The 12,794-nt window shown below is 31.6% G+C and overlaps 1 protein-coding gene across 1 annotated transcript; it reads right to left on the bottom strand.

The window, feature by feature from the left end:
• Nucleotides 1-3,787: 3,787 nt before the first annotated feature.
• LOC124543997 (ornithine decarboxylase 1-like) lies at nucleotides 3,788-12,561 on the bottom strand. Its single transcript, XM_047122317.1, has 9 exons — nucleotides 12,375-12,561; nucleotides 11,683-11,800; nucleotides 11,447-11,578; nucleotides 10,538-10,658; nucleotides 10,238-10,411; nucleotides 9,206-9,337; nucleotides 8,377-8,478; nucleotides 7,518-7,744; nucleotides 3,788-3,934 (listed from the first exon to the last, which is right to left on the bottom strand). Exons 1-9 carry the CDS (start codon nucleotides 12,559-12,561, stop codon nucleotides 3,793-3,795), a joined length of 1,335 nt encoding a protein of 444 aa, XP_046978273.1. The 3' UTR covers nucleotides 3,788-3,792.
• Between the last annotated feature and the right edge of the window lie 233 nt (nucleotides 12,562-12,794).

Genomic DNA, 12,794 nt, shown 5'->3' with positions numbered 1-12,794 from the left:
ATGCGGGTTGGTGCAATGCACATATCGCAGAATTTCTATGAAATTTGTCACATGCAGGTTTCCTCACGACGTTTTCCTTCACCGCTGAGCACGAGATGAATTATAAAGACAAATTAAGCACATGAAACAGCGGTGCTTGCCTGGGTTTGAACCCGCAATCATCGGTTAAGATGTACGCGTTCTAACCACTGGGCCATCTCGGCTCATCGGTTATTCCCTAACAGTGTAAGTTTCATTAAAATTAAAATTGGTCTAGTAGTTTCATAAATATATTTTTTATTTTTGTTCACTAGCTGTTTCTACTCTTTTTAATATTATATTTTTCGACGCGTTCTCGTCTTTGACAATCTATCTAAAGATATACTCAATCAAAGTTTGGACTCAGTGTCTTATCAAGGGAAATATCACAATTATCGAAAAAAGCTTAAGCGGCTTATTGGCCTTTAGTCGGGTTAAACTGTTTATAAATTAGGCTGACTCAGCCTTGAGACCTTACGCATCAATACCCCTATCTCCACATTTATTAGTTCGACCCGGCACCCAACACATTTAAGGTAAATTACCCTTGTACCATATTTCGTCTGGAATAGTGTTATGTGGAAAGCCTTTACATAAATGGATACTTCGAGATAAAATGTTCTAAGAACTCCATTATAGCCATGAGTGTGTAAGGGAATACGTACCGGTTTTAATTAATATAATAATAGTGTATTGTTGCTTTGAATTCGATTTGAATTGATGTAATTCGTGTATATATGTATTTCATACAAGCTACGTGACGTAGCTTTGATCGGTTAGAAGGTTATTTGATAGGTTATACATAGAACGTTGATAAAGATACATATAAATTATGAAATAATATAATAAATATAGCATTCTTGCCACCATTCCACGCGGTCAAGATTTATACAGTAACTAGATTTAGTTCATATTTGTATATATTTAAGCATTTAATGTTGTTACATATATAAAATATATTGTTCAAATATAAGTAACATAAATATTAAATTTATCTAAAAATTTTCTTTTTTGTCACTCGTGAATAAAACAAAAAAAAATGCGAATTATTATTGCAATTGATTAATTCCATTTTTTTTCATAACATAACATAATAAATTTGCGAATGACTAATTCACGATCGTTTAATTATAACTATTGAATTGAATTGTGTGTTAAAAATTTATATATAAGTATATATATAATTTTCTCTTATAAGAACTCTTATCTCTAAGGGCCGCTTTAGCCTTTAACGTAAGTACGTTAAAATCTCAGAGTAATTTAGTGTTAATTTTGTTGAAAATTATGAAACCAGTGCTTACCCGACTTTTAATTTTACTGAAATAAAGAAATTTTGTATGGTCTTAGCACTTAACGCAGAGAGGAAGGTCACGAGGTCTGCCGCATTAACCTAATTTGACCAAACCAAGGAACGGTTCAAATGAGGTCTCCAAATAAGTAATTAAATGATAATATTCACCAGATTTATTTTAGTCCCATAATGCTTGCGTCTGGTATTAATGTAGGGATCTAAATTAAATGGACTTAAGTCCTTTTAAGTAATTGTTTGTTCTGATATTAAGGTTTTGTATAGGTATTTTGAGATTTTTATATCTAGCACACTCCCTCGGGCCTTGGAGTCGAAATAAAACGACGTATTTTATGTTAACAATAATTTAATTGTATGTTGGTTACATTCTATAAGAACCCTCTTTGTATCTCATGCGAGTAATGTTCAAAGGGACTTATGGTGAGCTATTTATATGTGTGTAGCCTTTAAATCTTATAATTATAAAAGTCAATTGTGCATATCACTTTTTGAATTTTTTTGTTCTGTGGTCATTTTCTAGTATGCTATTTATTTACAAATTAAACTTTCACAGCACAATATTGAAAAATTGAGATCTGTCAAAATGACATTTATACATATTCTTGCTCGTAGGGCTGAGTAAGACCGTTTTTTTCCGGTACCACCCGCTCATCTGATATTTTATCACTACGACATTTTTAACTTTGCCTCTTCGTAAATTCAAATCGTTCATAAAATATACATTGGTAAAAAAGGCGTATTACTCGATACAAGATTTTGTACATGATAAAAAAGCGTGGAATTAATACCTATTGACTTCCACGCAGGATATATTAATTTAAATAATTGTATTAACTAACATGACTTTGTATTTTTTAAATATTGAAAAAGAGTAACTACTGAGTTTCTTGCCGGTTCTTCTCGGTAGAATCTGCTCTCCGAACCGGTGGTAGCTCCACTTAATTGTTTATTCAAAAGTGCTTGTAAAAGCCCACTTGAATAAAGTTTATTTTGATTTTGACAGTAAAATTTTAGTTTCTAAGGTTGGTATTGTATTGGCGTTGTAGAGAATAGTAAATATTTCTTACAGCACCATTATCTATGGACGATTGTAATCTCTTGCCACGAAGTGACCCATTTGGTCGTTAGCCTACCTTTATCATTATAGATATATCACACTAAGATTATATCCAAATTATTTCACTTAAATGTGAAAATATATTAATGCTTGTAACATTATTAACTAGCGACCCGCCCCAACTCCATACGGGTGCAATGCAGATACAGAATATACTACATAATTTGGGTTTTTTACGACGTCATATTGGAAGCTTCTAAAATTATCAGTATTTTCTTACTATATTGTATTTTATACAAAAACCTTTCTCTCGGATCACTGTCTCTATTAAAAAAAAAACATCAAAATCCGTTGCCTAATTCTAAAGATCTAAGCATATACAGGGACAATTTGTTTTACAATGACCTTATCTTTAGAACTAATCGGTTTCTAAGTTTCATTCAATATTTCAGACTTGATAGCGAAAATGAAATGAATCCACAACTTTATAAAACACTTTTTTAATGACAAAATCGTAAATCACATTTTTTTTTGTCAAAACATTTCTTAATTTTTATTATTCAATCAAAGTTTTGTTTCCAGTAATATAATACTTAAGATAAATTCTAATGTATGTATATATACATATATATAAATTTAATGTAATAATTTAATATATAGATGCAAGTGATATTACATGTAGGTATGTGTTATTTTAATTTTTACTTTAATTTGCAATTAAAGAAACATAGAGTAGCATTAAAAAAGTAATGAGTAATACTCATTTAATATGTATAAAAAGTAGATTAATACATTTTTGTTGAAATATTGAATAACATAATATTACTTAATAAATAATTGGCTTACATTTAAGATTTGAACATTAAAGATTACCGAAAACTATGAGCATAGATAAAAAATATGAATTACTATTTTTGTAAGGACCTAGTATATAATATTTATTTTCTTTGTACCCCAATCACGTCGAACTATTGAACGTGTCCAGTCGACGCGAAATTTTTTGTACATGATTCAAGGCTATTATTTTTTGATCCTCTGCTTTGAGCCCAGCGAAGCGAGAGGTTAACAATTAGTAAGTAATAATATTGCAAAAATATATGAAAAGTGAACATCAGTAGTTTTGAGAGTTTTAAATTGTCATCTTGTTTCAAAGATCGGCGATCATTACGATATCTTGTATGCGGTGTGTAATGTTCGGGATGGTGGATGGATGTTGTTTCCATTCCATTGGCGTATTTGTTAGGAGAAAAGTTCTGATTACTACACTTCGCCGTCCTTGGATATTGTCCTGTATATGAGTTGTAGTAGCTTGTTATTTCGGACTCAAAAAATGTATGCATTTTTTAAAAGTATACAAAAATAATGAACCCATTCGATACCATTTTCCTTTTATCATATCTATCGCTCGTTATATCTTCAAAGTATTATTCGAGCCCGTTATGTTCCTCGTTTTAGTGATTCGCGGTAAAGTTGAAGGCAGCGCCGATGAAATATCATATTCTTCAGTAAATTCGTTTGAATTGAAAAACGTACTATTTTTTATTTTGTCCCTGAAACAAGCAAGGTTTTTTAATACAAAGATGAACTATTGCGTATAAACCATATAAAATATTCATGACTATATTTTATATGATGTTTATAAGACATATTTTTTTGGATAAATTGATAGTTCATTGTCATCACAGGCTTGATGTATGTAAGCGTCTAGTAGTTAAATTGTTCGGAATCAGATATGAATCTGACGTTGAGGTCAAGAATCGAACCAATTCCAATCACCGGGTCAATTCCAATTTCTGTCAAGGTGTTCCCTATAGTTGGAACATTGTGTGTGTTTGTCCACAAAGATCCATCGCCGTGTTTGATTTTCGTTAAGGAATTCACACGTATTTTGCTTATGTAGTTTCTATATTAAAGTATAGACTTATATTATGGAGAAATGCATAAATTAAGAATGCATCCACAGCCTATAAATATTCAAAGATTGATTATTTTTAATAGTGATTTTTATATAAATGAATGCGTCTACATATTTAAGATCGTGAGAATTTCTATTTAATATTATAAAAAATAGTTTTTAATTGTATACAAATAATTAGAAGTAAGTAATTATAATTCAATAAGAATAAAATAATAATTATTATTACAATAAATGTAATTACTGCTTTTCACATGACCACTATGACGATGAAAATTTAAATTTGGAATAAATTAAACATTATAAAATAAAGTAAGACAGGAATTTGTATATTTCGAGCGACTTCATTGCGTATACGTCATGTCCGCACGCGTATCCTAAAAAATCACTCATCATTTTTTCGTAACGCACCAAGATAAGTGTAATTTCAAAAATAATATAAAATCATTCAAAAAATCTAAAATTATGTTTGTCAAAAACATAACATTTATATATATAATATAATACATATTACATAATATAATTCAGCTAATGTAAATAATTGTTAATAAAGGTTTATTATTGCTGAAACTGATATGAATATGACGTTTTGTACACAAACAGATCTAAATAGAGTAAATATAATGGATTAATTAAAGGCTCAAAGCGATATCATATGGCTTAAACGTTGTGTACGTTTACGTCGTTGCCTAGTGACTATGAATACAGTTTTAATAAGAAATAGATATCCCACCAAAAACATTCAATGTAAAAAAAATTCCAAGTCTCTCGATGCAGTCTTTCCATCGTAAAAAGTTTTGAGATTTCATAGAAGCTAAGTCCTATTCAAATTATTATGTAGTTATAAATCAACATTTAGTAATTGTATCAATAGTTTTCTTTATATTATAATTATAGTGACTTGGCAATGAGCACAAATGCTGCTTGCTGCCTAGAATTATGTGCAAATGTTACAGACGAGACCTGTGATCACATTATTTGTTATGTGTGAATCATGATGGTACGTAGATAATATTGCGCTATAAAAAAAAATAACTCTCTGATTCTTTATGAGTGTCTTGATAACAAAGTTAGAAGACATGAGTCACTACTGAACTTCTGTACAATTCTTCATGTGCTTAATTTGTATCTATTGTTAACTGTGTATTTGGCGGTAAAGTAAAACTGTAAGTAGCGTTGCCTGCATTGGAATAGCATGGTGCAGAAAGTTTTCCCGAGTAAGGATAGGCCTTTGTCCAGTACTGGGACATAGTTTCTTAATGTTGTTTAATATTCTGTCTGTTTATTAAACTACCGCGACATCAATTTGGGATGCGCCAGAAAATCTGACATGTGCTTTGTCAAAGACAGACAAGATGTTTGCAACGACAAAGTCAGTGTGTATTACTCACACTGACACCGGAACCCAATTTGAAACATATCATAATTGATAAGTTACAAGATAAATACTCAGATAGATTTACGCGAACTCAATCATCAAAAATATTTCATACGATTTTGAAATTGGAATCAATTTTCAGTATATTTAGTAACGATCGAATTTATATTTCCATGAAAATTTAGGTAATAATAGCAGTACATTGGAATTCAAAATGTTAAGATACATTACAACGTTTAAATAAAAATGAGTATTGTTTAATAATTTAGCGTTGTGAAATAATGGTATTTAAACATTTTCATGGAAGTATAAATACGCTCATTATTAAATGTATTTAAAATTGATTTCAATTTAATTATGCTATGTTTAATGTTGTTCGACAGTCACGGCTGGATGCATCCAGCCGCTGTATTCACAACATATAAATTAATGAATAAATACAAATTCGAATTTTAATTAGCTTATACTTTTTTTACCTTTCATTTGTAGTTTATTAAATATATATGTATTTATAAGTAGTAGTAATAGTATATTGTAAAACATAAATACAAAAATCATATGATCTGATACAAGATTACAGAGATAAACATATTTACTTCGAGACAGGAATATTATCTAGACACGCGGTAGCGCGTCAAATCCAAGTACTAGTAACATTGTATAAATATATACTTAATTGTATATAACTAAAATAACTTACATTTTAAATTTTGGAAAAGAGTAACTACTGATTTCTTGTCGGTTTTTCTTGGTTGGAAGGAAATATTCAATAAAACATAAAACACGCTTACGCTTTCTGGTCTTAAAATTAAATTACATTTTAAATCTTTTTTATTTCCGCACAAACGCTGTCAGTCATCTTGGTGACATCAAATTGATGAAAACAACGAACCTAAAACTAAAACTACCAAGAAAAGTTTTCTACATATAGTTTAATTATTATCAAATTTCGTGATTTATTTTTGACTACCGAAATTACCTCTATAACCCTGTACCAAATATATATCTCTTATGTAGGACCAGACTATTTTTATGATACAATATAATGATGACTATATTCTACTGACAGATGTCACTTTAGGAGGATATATCCACTCTCTAAGAACTAGTCGACTGCACAAGAAATTTTATAACGCCCGTGTGAGTTCGCACTCTGATTTTGGGAATTGTCCGAAAAAAAATCCTTATTATTTTTGTTATCTTCATACAGAAACTGAACCAGCCCTTATTGATTTATAGTAATCTTAATAGAACGAAGAATACCGTACATATCTAATATGTTATAATTATTGAGTATTAAGTACAAAAATATTTTGTAAGCCTCTTAATACTCGGTATACAGCAGGGGCTGAGACGAGTGTCAAACGAGTAATCGCTTATATTTCTAGCTTGACTTAAGACTTGTTTACAATCAATAGGCTATTTGGACAATGCGAAAAGTAAAGTCTCAATTATTGTAATCAGTACATATTATGAGTTTCAAAATGGTTATTTATTAACGAAAGTTGAAGATAATATTTAAATTATTCAAAAATCAATAAATAATGCATGTTTTTAACGTTTGTCACGTGACACAAAACGTTCCTTGGGCATATGATGAAGTCACTAGCTTGTTAACCTTGCTTGCGTACTATATGTACAAAAGATTAAAATACAAGCAAGTGACGTCACCGACGTGACGATGATTTTTGCGGCAAATATGTACTAGAAATAAAAAAAAAAACACAACTTTTACTGAGTTCCTTAACCTCTAATTAATAATATAAAATGGATTTTAAAAACCAGTCAAATGGCCTATGCTTTGGCACCTTTATGAAATAGTATATAAAAACCATCTTACCATAGTTCCTGTGAAATAACCGAACGTATCTGGGGTTTTTCTAAGCAAGAGAAGGAAGATGCAAATCCAAAGGTGTATGCCCCTTGCGTGGAAAACACCAGCCAATCCAATGATGTGCAGCGAGGCAGAAAGATGTCCAAGTTCTCCATCACGCGATCCGTCGAGTCGCAGCTCGGGCCCCAGAGTATAGTCCTTTCGGGATTCTCATTTATAACTTCACCACGTGTCTGGTTAAAACAACATTATAAATTGCTGTGGTATTGTGACACATTTGTTATTTATTATTGAAGAGAAACGTAAATGTTCTGAAACTGTAAAACTTTTCTATAAGAAATCGAAATATCACAGAAAGTGCTATTTGAAATTGACTTGTAAACAAAATAAATAAAGGTAAAATCATTAAAATTGATATTCTATTTTAATGATATTACCTTTATTGTTATTTGGCTATTAAAATTTAAATGTTCTACTAATAATATAAATGCGAAAATTTGTAATAATGGATGAATATATGTTTGTTATTCTTTCACGAAAAAATTACTGAATGAATTTGGATGAAATTTTACTGTAATATAGATTATATATCAGAATAACACTTAGGAAATTAGCAATTGAATTTAACAAAAAAAATATTATTGTAGCCTAATTTACTCCTTATCATATCAGTTATCTGACAGTGAAAGTCCTGTCAAAATCGCTCCGACTGTTGTACAGATAAGCCGGAACAAACAGACAGACCGGCAAAAAATGTTTTTTTGGTATATGTACCTTGTATACATACATAGACATTGAGTAAAAAAGGACTATTTTAATTTTACTAACAGACACACCAATTTTATTATATGTATAGATAAATTACCTGAAACCGCTTCACAGTATGCCACGGCTCATGATATCTCAAGGATCCAAAAAGTCCGTCATTTAGATAAATCATATTTACAATTTCCTCTCCTTTAGTGACCTGATTAAAGTGAACAAATATAACATTTAAATCATATCAAAATTTATGATGTTTAACAAAGATATAACAGTTCTTATCTCACAATCATTATAGTAAGGCAATACTTTGTTTGAATTGGGCTCTCGTATAAAGCGTATAATATAATCAAATATTTCACAAATATTTTTATCATTTTATTAATAGACAAGTAAATAAGATCATGGAATAAAATATACGTCTGTCACGGGATATGAAATGTTATACATTTATTTTAAAGGTCATGAAATAAAATATTATTAAAGATAATCAATAAATCAAATCTTCGCAACAACCATTACGGCATAAGCGTTGTACCGTTTTGCTGCTACGGCAATCTCAGTGGTAAAGCTTCGTGCAAGGCCGTCTGACTAGGCACCACCTACTCACCATACATCCTACCACTTAGCAGCAAATACCCTATAGAAACTTTATAATATTGCTTATTGTTGTGAAGTATTCCAGTTTTAATGGTGATTGAGTCAGTGCAACTTACAGACAACCAGAGACATGATTCATAGGATTGATTAAAATTTCTTATAGCTCCAATGTCTATGGGTGATGGTGATCACTTACCATCAGGTGGTGGTACTTCAGTTGCCCGTTCGCCTGACAATTTCGTCTATAAAAAGGTATGGGCGGTCGGTTTTATCTAAAAGCATTAGATGTTTCAAGTATATTCTTAATATAAGAAGTCTGATTTATATCTTACCCTTCGTACATTGCTAATACTACAATACAAATTGCAAGATGAATCACAGATATATCGTCCCGGTTCCGCGATAACTTGTATATTTGGATCGGGGAATAATTCTCCCAAAGTACTATTTATTAATTTGGATACCTATAGTAAAAAAATCACATATTAGTAGCGAAAATAGTCTCATTTTGTACCAAATGAGCTGAGATGGCCCAGTGGTCAGGACGCGTCTTAACCGATGATTTTGGATTTAAACCCAGGTAAGCACCGCTATATATATTATATATATGCTTAATTTGTGTTTCTAATTCTCGTGTCATCTCGTGCTCGGCGGTGAAGGGAAACATCGTGAGGAAACCTGCATGTGTCTAATTTCGAAATTCTGACACAAGTGTATTCCACCAACCCGCATTGAAACATCGTGGCAAAATATGTTCCAAACCCTCTCATTAGTGGAAGAGGAGGCCTTAGCCCAACAGTGGGAAATCCACAGGCTGTTACAAAATGATTTAAAATAATATCAGACGTTCAACATCTCTGCGGCAATTTGAAAACGATTGATTAAAATGCGACGCCGCTCGGAATATCTATTGACAGAACTCGATTTCCAATAAATTGTATCTACATTTGAATAAGTGTTGCTCCAGCAATTGATTCCAGAGCAAGCTTTGCTATTTGTAATTTAATTTGCTGGAATTGTAAAATATTATTCGGAACGTTTAGTTACTGACATAATTTAGTTTAGGGTTCCATTCACAGAATAAATATTCTACCGCTGAACATGAACGCAATGTTATGTAAACCTCTCGCAGAGTTTGGGCCAAGGTCATCACTTATGATCATATCACAAGATCACTTATTATCAGATGGTAACTTTGTTTATCAATTTTCTTAAAACAAGTAACTATTCAACTATGTAAAACGAATATTTTCTTTTTATATCTAGAGATGCCTCTCACTATATCATCAAAAAATGGATATTCAAATCTCTGGAAATTAAGTCGGTAAAAAATAAAATAGGATGGTTTAAATTATACCACGTGCCTGGTCAATTCGGTCAGTTCGATCGCTCAAGAATCCTCCTCCTATATCAATAATATTCATATGCCTGCCTGCTCGGGCTTCATGATCAAAAAGCGCTTTTGCTTGTCGTAATCCAATAACATGACTATCAGCTGAAGAACAAGCACTACCCACGTGGAATGCTACTCCAACTACCTGAAGTAAATATTAGTATAAGTAAAACTATAGCAGAGTCTTCTATGGCTAGATACTTTAAAGTATATATAGTGTAAATAGTACAAGTTAATAAGTCACCATGTTATTTTATAAAAGCTACCTTACCTTCAAATCTAACGCAGCCGCTTTTTCTAAAAGATAGACGGCTTCTGTTTCGAAGTCACAACCGAATTTTTCACCCAATTTATAGATACTCTCTCCATCTACTTTAATTCGAATCAATAGTCTAAAATATTAAAATATAATAAGACAAGATATAAAAATAATCTATTATAAATTTAATGTTTAAATAATAATTTGGAAAAATTAGTAAAAGGTAAGGTTCAACTTCTGATCAAATTATTCTTTTCTAACAAAGAGAAGGTTTAGAGCTAATTCCACTATGCTGTTCTTCTACAGGTTGGTACTAACATGCATCTTACTTGAGGCGAACTTGAGACGATTTGAAATTGAACCTTCAGTAAATATAAAAGTTTTATATCTTTATCATCTTATACAATTTGTTATATATCGGTAACTGTATGAGCTAATTATATGTAGCTGATAATGGATTAACATTATGTAATATGGTATTGAATTAGTTAATAGCACGCATTGACAAATACAACTGACTACTGATCCAATCAAAACAATGAACACTCCTCTCATGACGTCATGTCGGATACAGTAATAAAGACGTCAGCTGCAAGCTACACAAAGCATCATGGTCAACTAATTGATGTACAGTTTGGCAACTGAGGATAATATTACAACGTAATTGATATATGGTCATCGAGTACTCATTCCCGAGGTGATCCAGTGGATTTCAATGGCGGATTTTGTCCGATAATCACGAGGTCACAAAATTATTGGCACTTGATATGGAAATTTGAATTAGTGTTACATGTGTTGGATTCCATTTATAGGTCCAAAATTTAAAATGGTTAAAGTTGTTATTGATTATTTTTAGTAGGAGTTTTGTTGTCAAACGATATTTACAATATGCTACCCATGGATTTATATAATTATATATACTTAGCGTCAGGCCAATATTGCTTAATCGTCTTCAGCTCGTTAATTGAGTCGAATGTTGTATGACGAATACCAGAGTCTCGGGCGAAAACCATCCATTCCGGACTCTTGATTGGTAGTGCGAAAATAATGCTCCTGTAAAAAGTAATACACATTCAATTTTATGAAGGCGCAATGTGACTCGCTTCGATATTTGTGGTTGTGGAACTTATTTTAAAATATGTAAATGAAATACGTACAATGGCGATATATTCAGTTTTAATATTTTGTTTATTTCTCCAGGTGACGCACAGTCAAATCCTAATCCAAGCCCAGCTGCTAATTTCAGCATTTTGTCACTGTCATTTGCTTTCATAGCTACAATAATAATATCATATTTAAAATTTATGAAAATTTTATTTTCCATGATATTCAGATGGAGCGCTCTAAGTATTATAGTGCAGTAACAAAAGCGAATACAACAATTCTTATTCCAAAAAGTGTGTGCAGTAATATACAGTTTGTTACTAGTTCAATATGTATTTATAATTATTTGTATATTAATATTATAAATGCTAAAGTAACTCTGTCTGGTACCTCTTCACGCTTCACCGCGAATTGATTTAGATGAAATTTGAAATGGTGATAGTTTTAATCCCAGGAAAGGACAAAGGCTACTTTTTTTAATTCATCCCTCAAGTAGGTGAAATAGGGGGTGACGGTTTGTGTGCTAGGGTGTTGTAGGGTGAAGTTTTCTAAATCTCGCCTAGGTAAAGCCGCGGGTTCAGTTCGCAATTCATAAAAATAAATTGACTTTTCTTTTGACGTATTATTAAAACAGGTGTCACTTCGTGTCCTAACATCCTCAAGGTGACTTGGATCAGACTGTTTCGCTCACTACACGATGATTAATTTATAATTAATAAATTAAGAATTCTTTTGATCAACTTACCATAAAAGATCTGTATTCTAGGCATCATTTTTTTAAAATGCTGTATCCTGTTATATGCTTCATCAATACAAAATACATAGAACGGCTCCTTCTGGCCCCCACTTTCAATCATGGCCCTCGCTACATCTTCTGGTGTTTTGTTTTTTAAAATTAACCCAATATCTGGACCGAGGATCTTACTGGCCATGACCCTAAAATGATAATCAATTTATCAAATTAAGTCTGAGATGCTGCAGAACAGAATGTTTATAATAACCTAGCAATAATCCTTTTTATGCTATAGGTTGGCGCACGAGCATATGGCCCACCTGACGGTAAGTGGTCACCGCCCATAGAAAGAAATGTTAACCATTCCTTACATTGCCGAAGCGCCACCAACCTTGGAAAAAGGTGTGATGTCCTTTGTGCCTGTAATACTGG

Source organism: Vanessa cardui, chromosome 4 (genome assembly GCF_905220365.1).
Source record: "Vanessa cardui chromosome 4, ilVanCard2.1, whole genome shotgun sequence".
Classification (NCBI taxonomy): domain Eukaryota; kingdom Metazoa; phylum Arthropoda; class Insecta; order Lepidoptera; family Nymphalidae; genus Vanessa; species Vanessa cardui.
Note: the sequence above shows the minus strand (reverse complement) of the source record. Positions and strands in the feature narration are given on the sequence as shown.